This window comes from Dicentrarchus labrax, unplaced genomic scaffold (genome assembly GCF_905237075.1).
Source record: "Dicentrarchus labrax unplaced genomic scaffold, dlabrax2021, whole genome shotgun sequence".
NCBI lineage: Eukaryota > Metazoa > Chordata > Actinopteri > Moronidae > Dicentrarchus > Dicentrarchus labrax.
In genome coordinates this window covers 16,736,080-16,761,467 of record NW_026136719.1, presented here as the reverse complement: position 1 = coordinate 16,761,467, position 25,388 = coordinate 16,736,080, and the positions used below count along the sequence as shown (strand labels likewise).

The window sequence follows — 25,388 nt, the reverse complement described above, 5'->3', positions numbered from 1 at the left end:
GAGTTAGTTGACCTCATTATTCTATATTTGCGACATGCATTTGATGGAGCTAGTCAGTCGTGGTGGTTTGAGGAGTCTTACATCAAATAAAAATATTATTGATGATGAAAACTTCACATTTCCAAAGAATGTGTTGTAATTTATTTATTTCTCCCTCCTCATCCTCCTCCTTCTGATATTAAAATGTGGGTGAGGAAGGTGATGGCGGAGGCCAGCTGTCCTCTACAGCTCTGTTCGCTAAGCCATGCCCATGTTAGAGCAAATCAAATTTGAAGGATTTGATTTAAATCCCTCTTGTAACTACACTCCACCCACGTGTTTCAAGTTTCATTCAGAAATACGTAACATTGCAGAAGTTAAAGACGCTCTTTATGCCGTTTCACTGTGACTTTAAAATGTCATCCCCACAGGTGTCACTGTTGCATATTTACAACTTTTTCACTCTCCTGCAGTAGAAATATTTAGATCTGAGCTGTTGCACGAGACAATGCAGATTCACTGATTTAAAGATAGAAGAAGACCTCTCCTGGGCCAATGGGGAGCTGAATAATTCCTAGCTTTGTTCTTCTGATCTCACACCTAATTCACTCCCCACACAAACCACCATCCCTGGAGCTCCCCGCTGTGTAGTTTGTATCTTGCAATCAGGCAGACCTTTGTCATGATGCGCATGAAAAACCCTCTGGGCCTCAAAGTCTGAGTCATGTTCATCAAGCGTGACGCTTCTGATTTACATTTTTATAAAAAAGAAATGAATTTAAGAGGATTCAGTGTATGATTCACGTTTTAGATGTTAGAACCTGCTCAGCCTGTTCTGTAGTTTCTGTAAATATCCTGATATATATATATATATTATATTTAAGTGAATCCCAGATAATACGCTGGGATGACGCTGGTATTAGATGGTTACTGTGGGATATAAAAATCTTAAAAACTCTTGTCCAAACTCTCACACACAAACAATTTTCATATTAACAGCAAGCACCACAGCAAGCAGTATTTAATGTTTGGATAATAGTTACTATAATACTGTACTGCAGAGTCGAAGAGAGCAGGTGGTAGATGCAGCGTCCTCACTCTCACTGTGTTTTGACAAGATCAGGAATTCTTTATTATTCATAGTCCATCGAAAATGTTTTTTTTTTTTTTTAAAGTAGCAGAACCTCTCTCCAAGTACAGTTTTATATTCACCTCACCAAACATTTCCATTTATCTTTTCTTCATCATGGTGGTGTCTAAGGTTGTTTCCTGTTTCACTTTTAAACATCATCAATACTAAGCATAGAAGACAGGTGTTATTACAAATTACATATATATTCTTAACAATATTTCGTCTAATCATCAATCATCATTCCAAACAATTCTGTATTCTATCGACCTCACTAATTTTTCAAAACACAGTACACCCAAATCTCCCAAGAATTTATGGATCATTTCATAGTCTCTCTTAAAGTACCTGAAAACTTCAGATCTTTTTCAGAACATTTTTAAATAAGCAGCAAGTTAATAACATCTTTAGGTATTTGTTATGAAGAGTTTAACACTCAAAAACTCAGCTAATCGACTGCTTCAGGACTGTGTGGGTGCGGTTTTATTAGACCTGATTGTCAGTCGCCTAGCAACCAACAGTCATCAGTGGCATGTTCAATCTGATGGTGTGCACCATTTGGTACGGTTTCCGGATTGAGGTGCATTTTCTGGCATTTGGTGGGTGCTTCAGAGGTGTTACCCAATCAGCAATGTGTATATAAACACAGCCGTAGGCAGTGCAATGCGCTCCACTACACGACAGGGTGTTCAACACACCTGTCAACAGACCCCAGATTCTGATTCTTCAAATATTGCTACATCTTGATTGGTACATTGATGTGACATTTTTCCTAAATAAGCCTCATCCACAGAAAAAAACCCAAATACATACATTTCTCATGACAGATAACCCAAAAAAGAAAGAAGCTGACTGAGAAAATAGGTTTTCAGGGCCTTGAACACATCTGTCCCCTAACAAAATTTCTAACTGTTCTCAAAAAAATCCAGTTTGAGGGCAAATAATAATCCATCAGAAAAAGAGTCATTTGAAAGAGGTCATCCCTTTGTTTTCTATCAGTTTCATTCATTGCTTTGTCAATACATTTCACATTGAGGGGAATCAAGCATGATGTGCATTGTGATGGACTTGAATTGAAGTTCACAATGGTCCTAACTTTCTGAAAGTTTGAAATCATTATTCATAGTAGCATAAATACTCACAGATTCACAGGGTATCAAAACAACTTTCACTGGTTCTCAAACTATTGTACGTGTTGGTGGTATGCGAGCTGCCTCTTGTGGTACATGGAGTAATCTCTGAAATTTAAAAAACTAAAACGAATTCATTAAAAAACATATATTCTAATCAAAATACTACAATGAATGAATGAAAATAACATAATGTAGTCACATTCATACATACATCCATGATTAGTTACAAATGAATATGTAATGGCAAGATAGTAAGTGTAGGTAAACTGAATAGTTTAAAAAGACAGCAATCGTGGCTCCAAGGGGGAACTGTTGGGAAGAGAAGTGAGGATCAGGAGGACCCCTTTTCCAGAAAATTAGCTCTGGTTCTTGAACCAGTTCCATTAAGGATTCAACCTGCCTCCTGCGTGAACTGTTCATAGCTGAATAGGGTCCAACTGTGCTACTATATTTTAACATCAGTCATAATTTGGGTACTTGGAGAGCCAAATATTTTCTGAGCTGGCATGTGGTGTCCAAAGTTTTTGAAACGCTGACTTAATTATTATTGACTTAGACATTAACAGGTGTTTGACCCCTAGACAATTCATATATTTTGTTTCTTTGTGTGTGTGTCTGTAACTCTGTATGTTTATCTTTGTCTGTCAGCTAAAAAACTCTCTGAAGAACGACCTGTGTCTGGACCAGGGGCCTGACAATGACAACGTCCCCATCCTGTATCTCTGTCATGGGATGACACCTCAGGTTAGAGACCCCTCTCTCTCTCTCTCTCTCTCTCTCTCTCTCTCTCTCTCTCTCTCTCTCTCTCTCTCTCTCTCTGCACTACTGTTTCCTGCATCATGTACCATAAAGCCAGACTTAATACATCACCTCCTATATTTTATTTCCATCTTGATTTTCTCTTACTCAATAAAACCTGTTCCATCTTGAAGAAAAATAACTTGCCTTCCCTCTGCTTTCAGATTGGATCAAAGTCAGTAGCATTACCTCATAAAACTGGAGCAGGTTTTCTGTTTTGCCCTTTACAAAAACAGTCCTTGATGCTTTTAAATACATATTAAACTCTTTTTTTCATACAACTCCCTTTAGGGGGCGACGTGTCCCAAATGAAACCAGCTCAGACTAAAATGCCACATTATCGACGAAACACAACGTTACATTGTAGCTGGACATCTATTTCTGTCTTCAGCTTTCCTCAGTTTGATGTCAAAAGGATAAATTTTTTATTATGATATAGAAATGAAAAAGATTAAAACGGTTAAATATTACAATTCAGCCTGATAGACCTTATTTCAAGTGCTGGCTTATTGTATGTGTTTTCCATCAGTCAACCTCTTAAAAATCTTATCTTTGGACTGCTTGTTCAGGATATATCTCAGCCCAAATAACAGGCGGTATAAGTGTCTTCAAATGTTAGCACAGCTTGATTATCATTTACTTTGTCCAGCCTTTTCCAGCTCCTATCGATCCCTCCATCCCATTATGTCTGAGCAGATTGTTTTCAGAGATTGTTTAACCTTGCTGTGGCACTTGTAAAGTTGTCTTATATAGTGAAGCTTGATCTCACATTATCCCTCTAAAATCAAGTAAATGTATTGGATATTTCACAATCATGGCACCTGTATTGATATTTACAGCAAAACTGACTCAGGAGAAAGGTCTGTAATCTTAGTAACACCGTTTCCTTAAAATAAACCCATTAATCAAATTCTACAGCCTGTTCTGAGACCTAGATAACTTTAAAACTGGCTAATTATAATCTTTTATATTCTATAAATCTCTCGTAAATCCAGGCATATCAAACAAAGGATTGGAGTAGCACCAGCATTCCTAATGAGATTAGGGATCTCCTCCAAGACAAATCCAGTCTGCTCTATTTTTATGTTTCAGTGTTACATCATCGAGAGGAATTAGTCCCTGGATTACCTTTATAATCATACATGTGAAAATGTGTCATTATAAAAGGCCAGCTATACTTTTCATTAATTTGCCTCGAGAGAGCTAGACTTTGTATCGGAGATGCTGCAGTAAATGTAGCACACATGAAAGGAAGGGTATTACAAAGCTCACAATCAAACATGTGACTGACTTTACAAGAGCATGTTGTCAGCAAACATACAGTGCAGCAATTCAGCTCAAGCAGTAATACAACATGCCGACTTAAGCACAGCTACAATAGAGACCACAGCCACATATGGCCTGGCAGTCTGCACTGCTCCAAAATGAGCAGCACAAATAAAAGAAATCACACTTGTCAGACTGTAACGTCTGGTGTGAAGGAAGCAGGAGGCTGTTTGGGCGTTATCAGACAAATAAGATTAGAGTAAGAGGATAAGAGTAATAGTTAGACAAGCAGCAGAATAAGCAAATATGGCCCTGATTTATCATTTTTTGATAAATCTCGGGGCGCTTCGCCAACTAATCGGGATGCTGAGTGAGAGACCATCTTTCCCCAATTTTGCTCTGATATTAATCCAACTCCCCCGTTTATGAACAACCTTCATTAAAAGTAAAAGCCCTTTGTTCAAAATGTTACTCTGCGTCAGTCTGGGCCCCCCTGATGGATTAATTATAATATATGACACTATTAGTTTGTTAATACTGATGCATCGAAGTGTAAGTAGCAATTTACTGTTGAGGCTGTTTGACATGCAGCTAATCTTTTTATACAGTATGTATTTAACACTTTAGTCCAGCCAACTTCAATAAATCTGGGGGATTCTGAGATGATTAATGGCGTAGGAGAGAAGCAAAACACAACACAAATTTGGGGTCTTCGGTGAAACTGCTAACAAATCATAGACGTTTGATGGTGCCCCAACTACGACAGGTTTGGAGCCACTGATTTAATGTTTAATAATACAATGTTTTTCATAGGCTTATCATATTTAAAAATGTAATGGGGCAAAAAGTACAATATTACCTTTTGAAATGCAGTGGAATAAAAGTTTGCTTTACTAAAGTAGCCTACCTCAAAATTGTACTTAAAGATCCCCTCCAGACTTTTTAAGACAAGCTGCTTGGAACATTAATGTGTGTCTGATATCTTTTGTCCACACAAAAAAGTATAATTTTCACATTAAAATCCCTAAAAAGTAATCTGCTCCTTCTACCTCATTAAAAATTCCAGAAGTTTTTCCTGCTGGATACAAGATGTCTCCTACTTCACTGTTAAGTCCATTCTCAGTGTTTGTGCACTGGAGGCTTTAGGTTTCTACATCACACTTGTATAAGTTGCATACTGGACCAGGATTGACCTCCAAACCACTTGTGATGTTACAAATCATGCTTGTAGGCCCAGTCCATTCATTTCAGATTTTCATTGAGCACAGAGAAACTTTCCACTTTCAGCAGATGAACGTGAAAACATCCTTCAGGTGTTCTCTCTCTGCACATATATCATTCTGCACAGTGAAGCTCAAACATCCAACTGTAGGAACAAGAAGAGAAACTGATTTATGAGTGGAGTAACTTACTTTCCTTACTTTACTTAACTTACTTTCTGTGTTAGATGCAAAAATTTGCAATTTTATATCATCATATACAGTACAGCTTGTTTATTACTCTGTGTGAATGACACCAAACTAAAGCCTGCTCTGTCAACAACAATTCTCCCTCTCCGTCTCATTCTTATACCACTAAGTCTTTTTCTTGTTGAATACAGGACATGCTTATCCTGCTTTATTCCTTTCAAATGATTTTCAGCTTTTGTCAGCTTCATATGGACAAACAACTGCCCTTGAAAAAAGCAGTTGGAAAGGATTTCATGAGAGAGGGCACAATTATTCAGGTCCTGAATTAATAATGATCTTATTTTCCATCCATTGGCTTGTCTTTCCATTCACTCAGGATAGCTGAATAAATATGCATATTTAGTGTACGTAAATCAACCACATAGAAATGTCTCTTTCATACCCAAAGACAACCAAAGAGCAAGCCTCATTTGCTGCATAGTTTTTAACCTATGGCCATATACAGCTCTGGAAGGGCCATTATCTAAATGTCAACCCCAGCAGTGGGAACGCACAGAACAGCACTATACATGTTGTTCATAGCAGGATGGGGTGTTTCTTGCAGAGTGTGTACTACACCAGTACTCAGCAGCTCCACATCGGGCTCCTCAGTCCCACCATTGATGACGATGACAACAAGTGCCTGGTCGATGTGAATAGCAGACCACGCCTCATCGAGTGCAGCTACGCCGCAGCCAAACGCATGAAGCTCCACTGGCTCTTCACTCAGGTGACACAACCCCCATGCATGATCACAAGGTTTAAGATTCAGTTTTCTGTTGATATTCGGCCTCAGTTTAAGGTCATTTGTTTACTATGACAGGAAAACTAACTGTGGCGGTAGTTTTTAATGATGCAAGTGGTTCAATTTAATGTTTGACTGGAGTTCCCCTCAATTCTGCAGCTCATTTAAACATGAAGAGTCATTGAAACTTAATGATTATCTTTCTTCATTAGTGGCACTTTGCTTACAAACTGTGTTTTAACAGAACAAGCAGTCACCTCACAAAATGCCCCATGAAACCGGGTGAATAGGATTTACTGCATGCTTTGATTTGGGCTTAAAAGACCTCTTATAGTTGTCTGCTATGCTGTCAGTGCAGCGTTAATTATAGATTTTGTTCCTCTTTTAGCCAAATATATATATAGAATCTCAAATATGCTTCATATTACACGCTTGTTACAACGTGTACAATATCCCTTTGACTCTGTCACTTTTGCACTGCTGTTACAAGTGTGTCTATTTTACAGTATAATGGGCACAAAGTGTGAAAAGGTTTTTTACGCTTGAACTCATACATCACACATCCTCACACTTAACTCTAAATGGCTATTTTTGTTAACTTTGTATAATTCAGTATGTAGGATGGGGACGTATCAGCAAAGCTGGAGCATATCACATCTCAGAAATATGGAATCAATTATTGATACAGTTTTGACTGTACATGTGCAAAGTGTCAAGCTCAAACAGAAATAGATTGCCTTGATGCAGCCATAGCAACTTTGGAGAAAGAGGCACTGTACAAATTAGAGAGCGAGAGAGAGTTTGTTATTATTTTTATCTTAATTCAAATGTTGCAGTGTTCTGCACAAAGCCTGATTAACTCGAGATATAGTCTCTTTCCAGTGAAATGTACAAAACTGCTTCACCTCCCTCATCCACTGCAAAAACCTCTAATTATCCACAAAGAAGTGACTTTGATAAGCCTTGATTTGTGAAATGAAATGAGCTTGCATGTAAAGATTAGTCATATGTTGGCAAGTGCTGATTTTTCTGATTAGAAAATCCAACACATGTTCAGTGGGTGGGACTGTACGGGTTGTTTTGGTGTGTGTTTTGTTGGTATGTGTGGGTTGATGCCTTTCTACTTTTCTGCAACAGATAACTATTGTTCTGTATATAGCATAGTAAATTTAATGTAAACTCTTAACAACCCATAGCAGCCTAAATCAAATGACAACCTTCCCACATATGCTCACATATACATTCATTAGCCAACTTCTGGAGGTTGTTTTAACAAGGAGCACCAAGACGTTACATAGATAACTTGGCTGAGTGAAGCCCAGAGCAGCTCATTTTATCAGTTTATGTTCCAGATTTTCAGGGATTCACGGTTTTACTTTGGTCTTGTTCCAGGTTTCTGAATCACTGCCCACATCTTCGATTTGTTCAGCGATTCAAAGACCTGGTGTCTTGCTAATGGACTGCTGTTTCCTCCGATTTGAGAAACAATCAACCAATCAGGGCTTTGTTGGCAGGATGGGGATAGGTATCTCTGTGCCAGAAAAGCCAGAAAAATGTATGTCTATGGATTGAAATGCAGCTGTACAGATTGTTGGAAGTCAGCTTACAAAAATATAACAACTGCTAAAAAATGTGTAACACGTCTTAGCAACTGCTACCAAAGCCAGGTGGGACAGATATGCCATTTGCTACTCATTTGTTAGGGCAAAACAAAACATATATAATACCATAATAGGTTTTCAGTTAATATTAATTAATTTTGTCACTCCTTTTATTAATCTTTGAAGGATAATCATGCAAGTTTGGGAACTGCAGTTCCCATATTGTTCTGGGTGATGTTAACAGGAAGCATAATGTTGCCATGGTGTCATTAAGTTAGTTGTTTTTTTGCAGTGATAGTTGTGCATGTACACAACTATCACTGGATCACTTTGATGCTGAAGAAAGCTTAAAAATGTGTGTGAATCTCAGAAAAGCTCTAACAAACAAACAAATAACTTCATGTTTTTAGAACACCATCATAGAATATGATAATTTTATAATCTCTTCAGTTTACAAATCTGTGTGGGATTCAATAAATATAGGATCTGACCATTTGGCTTCATGTTGCTCTCATTTAGTTGAATAAATGCCTTGTTTGACCCATTCACTTCTTTTATGGGCTGGCTCAGGACACCACCACATAGTGGTCCATAAATGCCCACTTTCAGCAGTTATTACCAATCTGTTATCTATAAAGAAAATGTCTCTTGGACCTCACAGACCAGGCTAAACTCTTGTGAAAATACAGAAAGAATAATTTAGCTCCCAGACTGTACAACCTGTCCAAACCTTGAGGTTTTTTATTTCTTTTTCTCTATCATCCCTCTGCATTCCTGTCATAGTATTCGAAAGAGCTCTCTTCTCACAGCTCTCTACACTCTGTATCGACCACTGACGGCCTCCTGTACAGTCACTTGCCCTTGGTCAGCCTTAACACTGTAATGAAAAAATCCTGCCTGGTTTTATCAGGACATGCTGAATATTTTTGTTGAGCTGATGAGCTCATTCTGTTCAGACTGTGGCAATAGCTGTCATATAAAAGTGAACTGACCTTACTCTTTTTGTTTTGCAATAAAGTTTTTGTTCTTCCTCAAGGCATATTTCTTATCCACCCATAGATTGAATAATTGATTTAAATTCTTTCATTTATTTAAATTGATTTATACAGTATTGTAATGGTTTTGAAACTTCATATGAGGTTTTTGTGTCCCTCATGCCTTTGTTTCAATTTCTCTTCCACCTAAATACCAGATGTTTTTGTCCATTTTGTATTGTGCCTTGTTTTCTCCTTTTGGTTCTTTTCATCTGGTGTATTCTCTCAAAATCTTGGCCCCGGCTAGGGAGAAAGCTAATGACTACTCTGGCAAATGTATTGTTGTTTTTGCCTTGAAGCCATGTTGATGCTATCTGGTGGGCCCAATGAGGATAGTAACGTGAATCAGCCAAAATGCCCAGAGCTCAAGGTGCTTCAGCAGCTCACATCCGTATCCATTCACAGCAGTGTGGGTTTAAAGGAAGCAAGTTTTATTGCACGCACAAACTGTTCTTCTGGAGCCTGGCACAATTTTAACCAGCCTGCTTTTTTATCTTTTCAGGGAGGATCCATTCAGAACAGAAAATCAAAGAGATGCCTAGAGCTTGTAGCGAGCAGTGACAATGAGTTCGGCTACCAACTGGCTCTGCAGAAATGCACTGGACAGAAATGGTTCATCACAAACGTGCTGTTTAGCAACTCCTTATGATCGGCTGCTGAAACGAACACGGCAGTGCATAGCACACCGGACTGGATGGGGCTGTTTCTTTTGTGTGCACATGTGTATGCGCATGTGTGTCTGTGTGTGAAAGGATGCGAAGCAGGAGTCCGACAGAAGAGCGGTGCCTGGTTTAACACGATCATTTTGAGCACCACGATGTCCTCTGATGAGCAGTCGACATCACATCGTAAATGTTAAACATTTTATTTTGCCTACAGGATCAGCCATAGATGGCAAATATTTTGCAGATTTGACAAGGTAGTATATTTAGTATATTTTGTGGTAAATACAGTACAGTCAGATTTTTGTTGACTTAAAAGATGTAATGGGTCCAATATGTTTTTGTACTGTTAATAATTGCTACTGTGTAGCAAGCTTTCTGAACCTGTCCCTGCTGTAAATGTTTTATTTTAGTGTCTCAGGTTTGTAGGTTTATTATGCGGTTCAGCTGTACAGTTGTGGGAAAATGTTGGAATAAATCAGAAAATGATAGATTATTTTGTAAGTGTTAATATTTCGAATATTTGTAATATGTAACAACAACTGAGTGAAAGTGCCTTTTTTTCTTTTGTTGTTAAAGGCACAATCTGTGATTCAAATCTGAAAAAGGGTTGACCATTCATTGAAATTAAAAGGACTCAAATCTGCTATCAATCCCAAATATTTTTGATTTTTGGTTGTCAAGAATTACTGATGTGTGACGGTGACCCTGAGAGTTTAATGCACTGCAAATAGAAAAAACACCTATTCACCAATTTGGCAACACATATGCAGCATTACAAAATGCACTGGAAAGTCAGAAAACAAAACCAAGTACAGTAATGCTGCAAGTTGCAGAGAACAACACTGCGATGTGTTGAGCTCTCAGAGTCACCACAGATTTGGCCTTCAAAAGGGACATTTTATACAATACAGACTATTTGTACATGCACACACGCAGCATTTAGAAAATACAGAGTCGTGGAAGTGATGTTCTCGGTTTGTAATGACAAATGCAGGGGCAGAAGCTGAGAAACGGGGCAGATTTCTGCTCTGACTGTTGTGTGTACCTGGGGAGGAGTCGAGTGGCACAGCCTGTTTTCAACATGCCAGTCCTCATTACCATCTACATTCAAGCAGAGCTCTGCAAACCATGGCATTAAATATACATGGAAACCCACTTTCATCAAAAGCACCTCCCTCACTAACACGTCTTAATATATGCAATAAGAGCGCCTCTGCATGCTCAAACTTTTGAATGAAAATTCAACAAAACAGTATTCCCATGCACATTACTCACATCCTCTTTTAGTTGACCCCTTGTTCTGATTTCCTGCTGGCGCACTTTACAAAAATTACTTTCAGCTTTAAAGTGACGGTAGATGGGGAATCTGTATGTACATTTGCTTAATATTCTATCATCATACATACATTTATCACCCTTGTTAATTTAGATCATCATCTTTTGCCACAAAATAACTTCAAAAAGGTTTTAGTTTGGCACAAAGTAAACTACAGAGAATTAAATTCCCTATAAACCTGGAGTAAAATATACATACAACTGTGTCCCAAGGTGTTGTGGAGCTGTCTCTATCTGAGCATGAGTCACACACAATATTTCAGAAAAGAGCTGGCCTGATTTTGATGAAGATGGTGCGATAATGTGTCTGTCTTCCCTTTTGAGATCTTGCATTTGCAAAATCACAGTCATTTCCCTTGCTGTGGGAATTAAATACTGACTTTTAACAGGTACATATCCTGCCTTTCTTAGTCATGAAAATCGTGTTGATATGAGCAATCTGCCGTTGGAGACAGGGTTTTTTTTTTTTATGGAGAATGGTTCTTCAATTCAAAATATTCAGAAAATATACTGCTCTGATTTTGTCTTTTATGTAACAGACATTTGTAGTAACTACATAGACCATTTTCATATTTATGTTATTTTTGTGGAAACATGATGTAAAAGGAATCCCTCTCTGGGTGAAAATGCCTCCAAGAAAAAATACTACTCCTTGATTGTGATTTTTTTTTTTGTTTTACTACATTAAGTGCAGAAAGCTCTATCTGTGGGACTTAACATTTTGATGTACTGTAGACATACTGTTGAAACATTTGGCTAGTGTAGAAAAACAGGCGTGTAGATCAAGTGAAGCTTTAGATTATCACATATAGATTACAGTGTAATTATTTAGGACATTTAGAGGGCCAGTATTGCAATGAAATTAGTTATGGTGTGATATATTTTTTAATTATGATATACATATTTATTCAGTTTTGGGATCCAGTGTAAGAGCCATCTGATGATCAAAATTGCCACATGTAGGATGGCTCCATTTCGTAGTAAATGGACTCCGCTTATATAGCACATTTCTAGTCTTTCAACCATTCATTTTATAACGCTACCATCAAAGGACATACTGGCCAAGCCTTTTGATCCTGTGTGTATCTTGTAATCATTTTATATGTGTACTAGGTAATTTAAAAAGTATTTATAGTATAATTCTTTTCAGAGTCGCTCGCATGCCCCCCCCCCCATGTTCCCTGTACTTGTCTCCTTGTACCTACCAGAAGGTACAGTTAATATTTCATGTCATTTGTAGGCTGTAATCTAAAGCATTTGAGTCCAGTTTGTCAATTTTTTAAGCAGTAATTTGACATTTCGAGGAATATGTTTATCTGTTTGTCGAGAGTTAAATGAGAAGATTGATACAAATCTTGTATCCATGCGGAGCCACCTGTACTGTTAGCTTAGCTTAGCATAAAGACTGGAAGCAGAGGGAAACTAGCCTGGCTCTGTCCAAGGGTCAACAGTAAAGCTCAGTAATTAACACATTAAAAAGTTTGAAAATCATATGTTTTATGATATGTGTCATATTATTTTTGTGGTCCCAGCCAAGAAATACTACAGCACATAAGGCTCCCATGAAAAAACAAATTGTTGTTTTTACTCTACAGTTTTTGTATGGACGAACAAACGAGATATAATGTGTTAATTAGTGAACTTTAGAGGAGTTGTTAGGCTGATTTTGTTACTGTTGGGCAGAGCTCACTGTTTCTCCCTGTTTCTAGTGGTATCAATCTGCCCATTTAACTCTGAACACAAAAGCAAATAAGTGTATTTTCCCAAAATGTTGAAACATTTCTTCAAATAATTCATAAAATCTAAGGCACACCCCCACATCCCTCTCTATCTCTCTCTTTCTCTTTCTGTATCTCTCTCTACCTCTATAATTCATCTTTTCACCTCTTGTGGGAGCAAGCTCTGAGAGGCAACCTATCATGTCTTGTCATTATTTTCTGCCCCCGACATGGAGACATAAAACATTGAGGGATATATTCCTCGCAGAACTCATGGTGTGATCAGGGGAATCGGCTGAGTTTTGAATACCATATGGCAAAAGGAAGCAGCTTGTCAGAAGTGAGAATATCTGAACACCCCTTAGGATCCAGAGAGGATCTTTTCTCTGTTCTCTCTCCTGCAGGTGAGCCACAGGTAGCTGAGGGGAGGCTGTCAGTACCGCAAGGCAAATGGGACAGCACACAAACACAGAAACAGAAAGTGGGAATTATCTGAGCAGCTACTGCTCAGTTGAAAATAAACATAGACCCTGCCAAAGATGAAATGACTCTTCATTTACAATCGACAATGAGCCAACTGTGTTAGAGGGAATGTTTAAGCAGAAAAACTGATTTTCCAGAACAATGCATGTGGGTGTGAAATTTGTGTTCACCACACAGCCAAAATGCTTCACATGTGGATAAATGTCACTGTTAATTGTTTTCTGTGAGAGTGAATCTGCGTTGTAACTGTGTTGCCATAGCTACAAGTCCTAAGCTGCATATTCTCAGATATCCCCAGGCATCAGAGGTGAGAATGTTAACAAAAAAAACCTGACAGGATGTAATTGCTTGCAGATGCAGATGTAACTTTAATCTTTGCCCTTTTTATGTCACGCTTGAATGCTTTGACCTATGCAAATGAACCAGCTGACAAATGTATTTGTTTTTGTGCATGTCTGTCTGTGCTGTATGTGTAAGTAAACGAGCATAATGGTGAATATGATGAATACAGTGAAAGTTTCTCCACAAGTGGAGGCCCAAGGTCATGATTAGGAAAGTCTGAAAGTGAGCTCAAAGTGAGGGGCAAATCATTTCTAACCAGCCAGGCAGACATGTTTCAGTAGTCTACAGGAGATTTTCACCATCAACAGGTTACTGCTATTGATACAGTGTTAAAACAATTTGTAAAATGTAAAATAAAATCACATAAACTTAGATACAATAGAATTAGATACTTTTAGATACAATCAATGAATAATAAATGTACTACTTATATATATATTCATACTTCTACATATTTTAATTACTAGTAGATCTCACAAAACACTTTATGTGTTGGTTTACCAATAATTAATTTGTAAATTGATTCATAAACTAAAACTGAAATACTGCAGTTTTATTCTGTGTGCATACAGTCTGCTTAAAGTTGCTTAACTCATCAATAATATTAATAATAAATAAATTAAGTTACTACTTAAGGGCACCCTGGTAGCTCACCTAGAGCACGTGCCCCATGTACAAAGAGTCCTTACAAGCAACCCCAACTCATGGCCCTTTGCTGCATGTCATCCCAGTAGCTGGGATCTCACAATGCTTTACTTCTATTACTACTGTTATATTCAGCAAATGTTAACAAGTGACAGGATGTAAGTGCTGTGACATTTTATCAATTACAATTTAACTGGCTTTGACAGTGATGAATGAGGTTCTATGAGAAAGCCTATAAATCAGATTAAACAGTGAAAATGGGTATTGACTGTATTATCTGCAGTGTATTTGCTTTAAGCCTTTAGTAACTTCTTACAGAGGTTAAATCTGTCTGCCTCTGTGCAAAGTCTTTGTGAGTATTATTCCTCTTTTGACATTTGCCATCAGCGTCTGTACTGAAAAAATCATAATCTTGATTTACTCAGTTTAAATAAAAGCTGAGTCAAATCTGTTGAATACATTACCCGAAATGAAAACCTCTGCTGGGTCATGCAACAACTTGTGTCAGTTAAACCTCACCTAGTGAGTGACACTGTAATTCAAGACAGGATGCTCTCCATTCAACTTATTCTAGAAATAATTTCTTCTAATTCTTTTGGAAGCTGATTCAGTTATACTGCATGCTACATTAATTCATTTAATTGTTTGACTGATGCTAAATACAGCCACCTGGACTTCGTGTATTACGATGAGTCCCACTGACTTTGTTTAAAGGCCCAGAACCCTTTAAATAAGTGTTTTCAGTGGGTGGAGCTCTGCTGGAAAAAATTACATATTTCTGTGCACCAATCAGGATTTAGCATGATGGCAGCTGCAGAATTGCTTCCTTATGGTACTCATGGATTTATAAACTGGGGCCTTTCTCAATCTGCATTATTGTTGTGTTCTTGTGTCAGTTGTGGCCCAAGTACTGTCCCAAAACACAAGTTTGCATTTCACCAAGAACGGTTAAATTCCCGGAAGTGTTCTTGACACACTCATTGTACCGAGGATGCATTGGTTGTATGAACTTGCCAGCACAGGATGGAAGTCACCGAAGCCTGCACTGCTAAGTCCTGCCAAACCAGTGAAAGGTTTTTAAGGAGACCCGCTTGCTTATCTTAACAAGCTGCACTCAATCAAATATAAACAAACCCTGATAAACTCTTAATAAATTATACTTATAGGATGTTTTCTGAACTGTATCTTTGATTATAGAATAAGATTTAAAACCAACTGGCTGGTTGGTGGTGAGGGCTTCATATTTACCTTACAGACAGGAGACTGGTAACGATCTTTTCATCTAACTCTCTCCAAGAAAGCAAGTAAGAGCGTTGATGAATACATTTCAACTGAAATCAATGAAAAAACTGGAAGTTTGCAAGCAGATCCTTCAAAGGTTAATCAAAGCAAAGCCAGGAAACATATTCTGTAGACAGAAGTTATGAACATTTTTGCTCAGTGGAGGCTTGTCAAGTCACACAGGACACACAGAGAGTATGGGACAACATGGGATAATCAACATTTAATCACACCTCAGAGGGTGATCTGTGCTGTGCTTGTCACACAGTACATTACAGACCAGACACATATTTATGGTTCATTTTGCTGTTACAACAATAGCCTGCCCTCTGACTCCTCACTGACAATACCTACCCCTGACACCCCTGACCTGAAAATTTCTAGCCACTTTCATCTAGGATGATAGCTGAAGCCCATGAACTCACATCCTCGACACACTCCAACAATGTCTAATCACTGCAATCTGGATTTAGACTGTGCTCCTCTGCTCCCGCAGCACCATTGAGAAAGACATCTTCTGAGCATTGGAGCAAAACTCTATTTCTATTCTTGTCCTTGTGCACACAGCGCTGCTTTTGACACAAGATCCTCGCAAACAGACAAATTGATCACAAAGGCTTCCACAGCTAAAGATTTTCCTCATTCTGTTCTTCGACTGAATTTAGATTCCTCTGAAAGATTTCAGTTTGTCAAAGTAAACACAAAGAGCTCTGCAGCATATGTATCTAAGATTTGTGGTTTAATACAGATCATAGACATCATAGTTGTCGTGTCATCACTTTTTTTAATCCTACCGTCACTTTCAAGTGAGCGCTATTCAAAAAATTCTGCTCCTCGATGCAGATACGATTTAGAATATGACTACTTTTCTGCACCTGTCTCACACAATCCATCTGTCTGTGTCTGTGTGTAAATGTCAGCAGTGGAAAAAAATACATTTATAGCACATTTACTGAAGTACAGATTTTAGGTACTTGAATATTTTCATTTGATGATACTTATACTCCACTACATTGCAGACCAAAATATTGTACTTTCTAATCCACAACATATATTGGACAGCAACAGTTAGTTATTTTTCAATGTATTATTTTATGTAAAACACATTATAAGCTTGTGAAAAAACACAAGGCATTGTCAAAGACTAAACCAGTAGTGACTCCTTACCTCCTCCAGACTTATCAGATAGTTTCATTTAAATTACTGTTTCAGACAGTTATAATATAAATCAATATATATAATATAAACAGAAATTATTTTCTTCTTTGCTACCCCATCAATCATCTCATGACCCAGTTGATTTATCTTGTGATCCCTTTGGATGGGGCCCAAACCCTAGGTTGGGAACCACTGGTTTATATAACCTAGATGCAGTGTTTGGCAGTAACTTTACTTTCCCCAGTAACCCCCCCCCCCAAAAAAAATTTTTTTTTATTTGTTATAATATTACTTTTGTTGTCACCCCCTACTGACTTAAAATCCTACAATCCAATCACATCCTTGAATTAATTTTTGTTATCGGTAATGAAACTAGTTTGGAAGCTGGAAACACTATTCAGTGACAGGAAATATTCACATTACTTTCATTTTAACAAACATAACTGGTTGTTAGTCTGAATTTTGGGGAGAAAGGACACAATTACCAATTTTGTGGGAAAAGTAATATAACTAGTATTGCAACTAATTGCTGTTGGCAAGGAGTAATAAGTAAAGTAATAATGTTACTTTTGAAAAGGGTAATGAGAAATGAGGAATAAATTTAAAAATGTGCTAGTCCAACACTGCCTAACTGTATATAATGAAACTAACTATTTCCACTTCAACTCAACTACAGTAAAACACTGCTAACACACTGTTGCAGTATTAACAATCTAATAATGTATTAATACATCACTGTATCAAGTCTTTAATTAACCATAAATGCCAAACATCATCAGATTCCAGCAAATGTGAGCATCTTCTGCTTTCCTCTTTTTTATATTATTGTAAATTAAACATCTATGTCCCACATCTTAAGATTACTTATTAATTATTATAAAAAATACGACATTTAATGTGAAACATTAGGCAGAGGACATCCTTTGTATATTTCATTTGAATCAAATAAAGCAATTTTCATGGTGTTATGTGTTTGATCTACGAAGCTCTGCGCTGACCTAAATGTAAAATTAATAATTTCTGGCAAATGGCATCTGTCAAGCAGATGGAGAGTAATGATCTAATGGTATGTGCTTGAGAGGGAGAGAATCTCATTTCTATGGCCACCTGTCTCAGACCTTTTCAAGGGTACACACAACACAATAATCCTCAGTATATTGCAGGAGAAAATCCATCAATAGCCTGTTTCTGAATGTCCTTACAGAACTTAATTAGATTAGTCTCAGAAAACAGATTGCTTGCCATATTGAAATTCATCTATGTAACAATTTAGTAATATTTACTTTTCCAACCTCCGCTTACTTCACTCCACGATGTAATCATGATACCGCAACCCCTGACCAGTATCTATGGATTATACACAAAAAACAATTTCCTATTTCACGATCTCACTGACAAAACAAAGGTTATATTTGTTTTGAGAGATGGAAAAAAGATTGCTCTTACATTGCAGATCTAGTTATTCTAGGCAAAACAATGCATAGCCATTGAGAACACATACTTTTGGAAATGTGATGTATCTGCTCAGAATTACTAGGAAACATTCAACATTTTGGGGGATTACACTTATTTGCATTCTTGATAAGAGTTACATGAGAAAATGTATTGATACCACTCTCATGTCTGCAAAGTAAATATGGAGCCAGTTAGCTTAGTCTAGCATAAATGCTAGAAACAGCTAGCCTGGCCCTGTCCAAAGAATAAAAAACATTTACCTGCACTTCTAAACCTCACTTCTTAACACACAATATCTCGTGTTTCTAACTGATACACAACTTGAAGTGTAAAAACAACAATTAGCCGTTTTACGGTGTTATGTGCATGGGACCATGTAACTTCCAGAGTCAAGAAATAACCCAGCACATACACCTAATGCTAAGCTAAGCTAACTGTCTGCTGGCTGGAGTGATATTGATTTGAATTGTCAGGAAAAAAATAAGCAAATTTCCTAAAATGTCAAACTATTCCTTTAAAAGGTAAAATGTTGAGGTGTCTTGTCAGCTCTCCTGATAGAGTTCTTGATGCAGTGGCCATGGGTTCGAGTCCGGTCCGTGGCCCTTGTGCATGTTATCCCCCTCTCTGTCTATCTTCAGCTGTCCAATCCATAAAGGCAAAAAGCCCCCAAAAGTACATATATAAAAAAGGTGAATGTCTTTGCTTTGGCCACATCACCGATTTGGGAATCAACAAGCAATTAATCTGTGAACATAAAAGCTGCCAGAGGAGACTTACAGGTGACACCTGATGGGTCTGAGTCAATGACTGTAACGAGTGAGGATCCATTAACTCTGTGGAGCACAGAGGAGGTGAGAGCATGACCGCTTTCTCATTGGGGGGAATCAGAGGCACTTTAGGTCAGATTAGTCAATGTTTTCATGCAGCTGAGCTAAGGTCTGTGCTAATTGGAAAGTGAATGGAAAAATGTCAAAAACACGTTTGTCCGCACATCGCTGTAATGGGACCTGCGTGTAGCTTCTACAGCCACAGGGTTCAGACAGAGATCAGCTCTTGTCAACAGGTTAGATCATATGTATGAAGCAATCTTTCCTTTATATGTCATTAATCTCTTTTTCATTCCCTTTGAACTTTTGTCAGTGATTCCCACTGCATTAGTTTTACAACTGCAAGTTATTGTTAATTTCATCAGTAAAAGATGCTCAAATTACTTAATTGTGGCTTCAGTAAATGTTTTTGACTGTTGTTACTCATTTCTGTTTCATAATCAGTAGCCTACATTTTAATTCCTTTTCTGAAGCTGCTGATCTCACACAAATCCACCACTCCAATGTGCCTTTGAGCTCTCCTTCATAGTATAGGATAGTCCAGGCACTAATTGTGTAATTAGCTGGCGCTTTTGTGAACCAGAGACTACATAATCACAAACAGCAGCCAGAAATTGAACAGGAGGCTTTCATGTATCCAAATCCTGCCTTAAAGTCTTCATTATTTTTTACCATAGTGAAAATGAATTAAATTTGTAGGTCCCTTTTACCACTGGAACCAATGTTCATTTGAAATAATGTATAAATACAAGCATCTATGTTTACATGATGCAAGATTAAATAGCTAAATACAGTATTTCGGCATGTCGTTTTAAAACTGGCTTTGCTTATAACAGTTTTGCTGCTGCTGTATCTTAATTTTAAAATGTCACAGAAAGCTGTGAAATACTGTATGGCAGCATCAAAGCAAACAGTCAGTACTGAATGTAGTTGGAGATCTTCTCAGTATGTTACATGAAAGATAAAAGGGTAACTAACCAATATTCCCTAATTTGTCAAAAGAAAATGCATCACCAATTATCAATCTGTTTAAATGCACATAGAATGTAGGTTACAAATCATAAATACAATACAGGAATGCAGACATTTTCAAAATATCAAGCGCAGGAGTAAGAGGTGACTGATCATTACGCAGAGAGCTGATTTTAACACTTTGGATGACTTTCTGGCCTCATTTATAAACAAGGCCAGAGAGTCATTTGGGAGAGCTCAAAATGGCAAAAGCAAAGCAGAGGGCAGTGCGTTAACAATCACTTCTTTAATATGCCTCTCACTCTGCCATCCTCAATCAAAACAAATGACCTGAGCAGCATGAGACACAGGGGTGAGCAACTCTGATCTTGTTTTCCTGAAAGAAGAGATGTGACAGATTTTTTGATGCCGAAACTGTTTGAAATGTTAATGAGGGAAAAACACATGAGGGGAACACCGATAAACACCCTCTAGCATATGTACAGAGTGCACGCAAAGTCATAAACAGGTGCACACACACACACACACACACACACACACACACACACACACACACAAACAAATACATGCAAAAACACAGGCTCAATGCTCACGGGTACAGTATTTGTCGCATGATGGATGGTCAATGTTGTGTACACCACTGTGAGACTGTAATGACTCCAGTGAGCAGGGCTGTGCTTCAACTTCTCTCCTGCACAGTAACCACTGCAGCTGAGCCCTACTCTTTGACTTACAAGAAAGGTTTCTCATTTGAGCTGTATTTGGCACAGTTAACATCCTCATCCTACCAACTGGGGCACCTGCAGACCCCAGAGGTATCCTTCTTTATATATCTCACAGGTGCTTTGTTCTATCATTCAAATTTTTCATGACTTTATCAATCAATATGTTTTTATTAACTTCATGTTGTTGTTTTCTGTTTCTGTTTTAATGTTTGCTTTTAGAAAACAATAATGTACTCAAAAGTATCACGCACAATTAGGTTGGTAGGGGCACTACAAATTTCCATTTGTGCTCGGTCTATTTTCGTTTTACACTATTTGCTAACTGCAACTTTTCTAAAATGATAATGAGAATTACATTAGTAAACATTTTGCTGTGATGGTTGTTTCTTACAGTAGTTTATTCTTCGGGTCCCCAGGGACCTCAGTCAGTAGTCCTTGTATGTTAATTATGTTGGTAGCAATGAGGGTAAGAAGAATTGTCTCATTGATATCCTTGGTGTACGACAGTTTTGCAACTCAAGCACCGCACACCAGGGTTTCAGACCTTGGTAGTGAAGAAAGAGCTAAACCACAAATCAAAGACTTGATTTACTGACTGATCCTCGTTATGACCATCACCTATAAAAGCACCTCAAATGAGATGCCTCTGAAAGGGAGCTGGTCATACTCTGAGTGACAGGATGAGGACTTTGCAATTTCAGAGGACCTTGGCATCCAGCCACTTCTCCTCCACACTGAGATAAGCAAACTGAGGTGGTTTGAGCTCCAAATAAGAACACCCCCTGCTGGAAGGAGACAATGGGGCAGACTCAGTCAGGACCTTGTGCAAGGATTATACCTGCCAGTTCTCCTCACTCCACTGTAGCTCTGACCTGGATAAATGGACAGACACACATTTTCATTTTCACCTCTGTATAACATCTTTTCAAGGAATATTCAGCATTACCGATTAACTGTAGTGGAGGATCCACCAAGTAAGAAGAGCTCCTCTCATTTGAGCCTAAAGTAGTTAAGGCCCTGAAAACCTTTTGCCAATCAGAGTTTAGAAATATTTGAATCGTATCAATCAAATGTGATCAAACTGCTCACTTTAAATGTGATTGTGGCTTATTTAGTCATAACTATTTTATTTGGCTTTGAAATCAAGTTTTCAGGAGCTTTAAGTAGAAATAAAACAATGAAAGAAGTCCTTCTTCACTAATTTTAGATATTTGACCTTTCATGTCCCTGATGCCATCTCTAGAAGTAAAGCATGCTGTTTGGGGATTATTAACATCGCATTCAAAGCATGTAAAGTGTGGTCAAGTAGCAACTGGGCCAAGTGTAATAGCCACATATACATGCATATTTAATAAACATCAACAAATTGACCTGCTCCATTTCCAGTAGTGCAGCACTGCCTGGCATCGCTGAGTGCTACAAGGCAATTAAGTCCTGTGCTATATATGCCTATCATCCATCAGGACCGCCCCCCTACAACTTCTCTGCAGTGCAAAAATGTGACACTTCCTTTTCTGTAAAAAGTAATGTTGCCTTTTCATAATCCTGGCAGCAATGATGTGTCCCTCAAAACATATATGTTTTAAATGACCTAGTAGTATTTAAATGATATTTATGCATGTTGACTAGTGAGAATGACAATGAAATTTATTATATTAAATATACATTAAATATATTGTTGTGTTCTTTATTGACAGTGGCTGGCACATATATATTGCTAGGTAGTAGAATACAGATATGATGCAGTTGTTTGTTTAATTTAAGGGTTAAACACTGCAAACTGTTGCAGCTGCGTCATGAATGGGCTGATTGGAAATTGTCTTCAGTGAGACAGAAGTTATCAGTGACTCAAAGATACATTTTTACCTTTCAGCATGGAGTCACTTAGTGTCAAGTGAGTGAGTTCATAATAATACATAACATGAGCCTCTCATCTAAGACGAACAAAAAACACCTTGTTCTTCCAGTTCTACCATACATAACAAGCACAAACATCACAGCATGCTAACATACTAACTCTGGGGCAAATAAAACTGGGAAACATGTTCCTGCTTTTGATGAGAAATTATCATCAAATTGAATTTCTCTTCCTCCAGTATCATGCAGACAAACATCTGTTTTTGACAGTTATATTGGATTCTTAATTCAAGCTGGAGAGGATCATTAGAGATTTAATGGAGCACAACAGATTCAGGGAGTCTTGTGAGCCCTAATCGAAGGAGGCTGATTCAGTCACAACAGCAAAATGAGTGGGAGGTGCTGAACCAGTTTCAGATTAGGTTGCAGCTTTTGACCCAACTCCAAACAAATTGCACATTTGGACATCGGGGGAGTAGAGAAAAACCTAAATGAAAAAAGAAAAAGCATGCCAAAGTCTCATTAAGTTTTGAAGGGACAGTCAATTTCCTTATTTTGCCAAGGTTGCCTGCAAACTTCTCCGAACACCCAGTTGATCTGTTAGTTGTTTCAGGATTGTTTGCCAGCTATCGGTACTGGAACCTAAAGTCTTACAAACATATGAACTATAAATCTCTCCTGAAGGACAAAACAATATTTCTGTTGGTTTGTTTTGTGCTTCTAGGCATATGGTAGAAATGTAGTAGGTTCCTTCATAATGATGCTTTTTTTTGTTACAGTGCTGAATACATTTACGGACTTCAGAATATTGGCATCTACATTTCACTGAATATTCATTCAAGTAAATTGGGCAAGTAATTAGAATTTCTTTTGGGACAGGATGGAGTAAACATTGAGCTCGGCTAAAAGGTTACGGGGAGGTGAGCAATTTGCACAAGTCACCACCTTAATTACTCTGATCACATCGTATTGTTGTTTCATTGCATTGAATTTCAAAAACACCTTTCATTTTGGGAATTATAAAGACGTTGGAAGAAATTGTTTAGCTCTAAAATGATTGGCAGCTTGCTGCTAAATTAAAAGAAATTATAGAAAATACCAGCAAATGTTGCACATATTTTTATTTTTGTATTGCATATGTTTGCATAATAATAGGGTGTCCACAAACAAAACCAAACAAACTAACTAACAAACTAAATTTTTAAAAGACATATCTGAGGAAAGCTGCCTATCTAACAGAGCTCCAATGTTAGCATGTGTACATTAACCCTTAAAAGGTATCAAACATTAGGAACATTTCAAGGTGGTATTGTTTTTTTGTTTTTTTTACCTTGAATGAAACATGCAGATCTCAAATATCACTCAACGATTTGCTGTCATATAATGTCACATAACATGGCATTGTTTTCATTACCAAAATGTCCAACACCTGGAAAACTCTTGATGGAAACTGCTGCTTACACCCTGCTAGAAGGACCTGCTCAAGAAAAAAAAAATCACGTCACAACAAGAAAAGAAAATCACAGAGCAACAAGAAGGTGTTAAGAAGAAATAAAACTGACAGGAGGGTTAGCATCATGCCTTACAGTTATGTTTAGTAAAACAAAGGAAGACATTTATTCACACAGTTGTTCACTATAAGAGGTGGTTGTAGTGTCTACATTTGAGGCACTTTTCACACACTACAACAAAATGTTTGTTTCAGTAGCGTTAGTTTCACTGCTACAAAAAGGGTTTGATTACGTGAGCCAAAACGATCCCTGTAGATTTACCCCTCCTCCTGATGAACAAGCCTCAGCACAACAGAGGGAGGCGGGTTTAGTGTGAAATTGGTTTATTTTTAATATCACAAAAAGCAAGACTTTCCAAAGAGAAGCATTTTTGTTGTACTTTATTTAACAACAAGCTAATTTTGAAAAACAATGTTAAAAAGCAAGAAGATTTATCCATCGTCCTATCCAACGCAAATTTGGGGATTAAAAACACCAAAACCAACAATGTTTAAGTCCGTGTCTCCATAATTTCTTACTTTTCTACCCTGTCTGTGGAACTCAGCTACAAGCCTATTTGTTCCCATTATTCACTAAATCTTTTTAAAAAGTGGTCACAAATACATATAGTCTAATTTCTTAATAAAGATACATTATTTCCTAAAAACACTTTGGCACTGTAATGCCAAACAGGAGTAAATGTGCATTTGTTAGGGACTATTTTCTGCCACATATTTTGTGTGCTAGTGAATACTGTCAGCAAGATGGTCTATGTGGGATCGTCTCAAAATAAACTACAATGCCTATGTTCGTTGTAATGAAGGAACATGTTGCCCAGTGCAACGGTGTAGCACACTGATGTGTTTCTAATAGCATTTATTTTATGACACAGAGGAATGAGTTTTATCAGGCTTTGGCTACACAGAGAACTTGTTACTGGGATCAATTTATTGCTGGTTGTGGTCTTTTAATGGGATTTGTTGATGATAAGAAAAGAAAATCAAGACAAGTTTAAAGTTCAAATAAAATGAAAGTACATTTTGTCTCAATAGGCCTTTGATTTTCAGACTAGTAGCCAAGCCAGAGGAGCATTTGTCCATTTTTCTTTCTAAACAGCAGCCTGGTGGTCCATTAGGCCCAAAGTGTTCTGGTTATAAATATTTTGGGTATTGAGTGCTACAGGCAATGGTCTGTACTGATCACACAACCATGCAACATTTATGGCTCAGGATTTGCTGTTGCACTCTTTAATGTTGTGAAAAAGAGCTTCCTTCCAACTGTGTTGTCCCTTCGTACACCCCC

General features: G+C 37.7%; 1 protein-coding gene across 1 annotated transcript in view; it reads left to right on the top strand.

Moving 5' to 3' along the window:
• The window catches only part of galnt18b (UDP-N-acetyl-alpha-D-galactosamine:polypeptide N-acetylgalactosaminyltransferase 18b), a 75,235-nt gene extending 64,793 nt beyond the window's left edge, over positions 1 to 10,442 (top strand). Inside the window, exons 9-11 of the mRNA XM_051379699.1 lie at positions 2,890 to 2,985; positions 6,319 to 6,483; positions 9,636 to 10,442. Of these exons, the coding sequence (XP_051235659.1) occupies positions 2,890 to 2,985; positions 6,319 to 6,483; positions 9,636 to 9,782 (408 nt within the window). The 3' untranslated portion in view covers positions 9,783 to 10,442. The remainder of the gene's footprint in view (positions 1 to 2,889; positions 2,986 to 6,318; positions 6,484 to 9,635) is intronic.
• Positions 10,443 to 25,388: the final 14,946 nt, after the last annotated feature.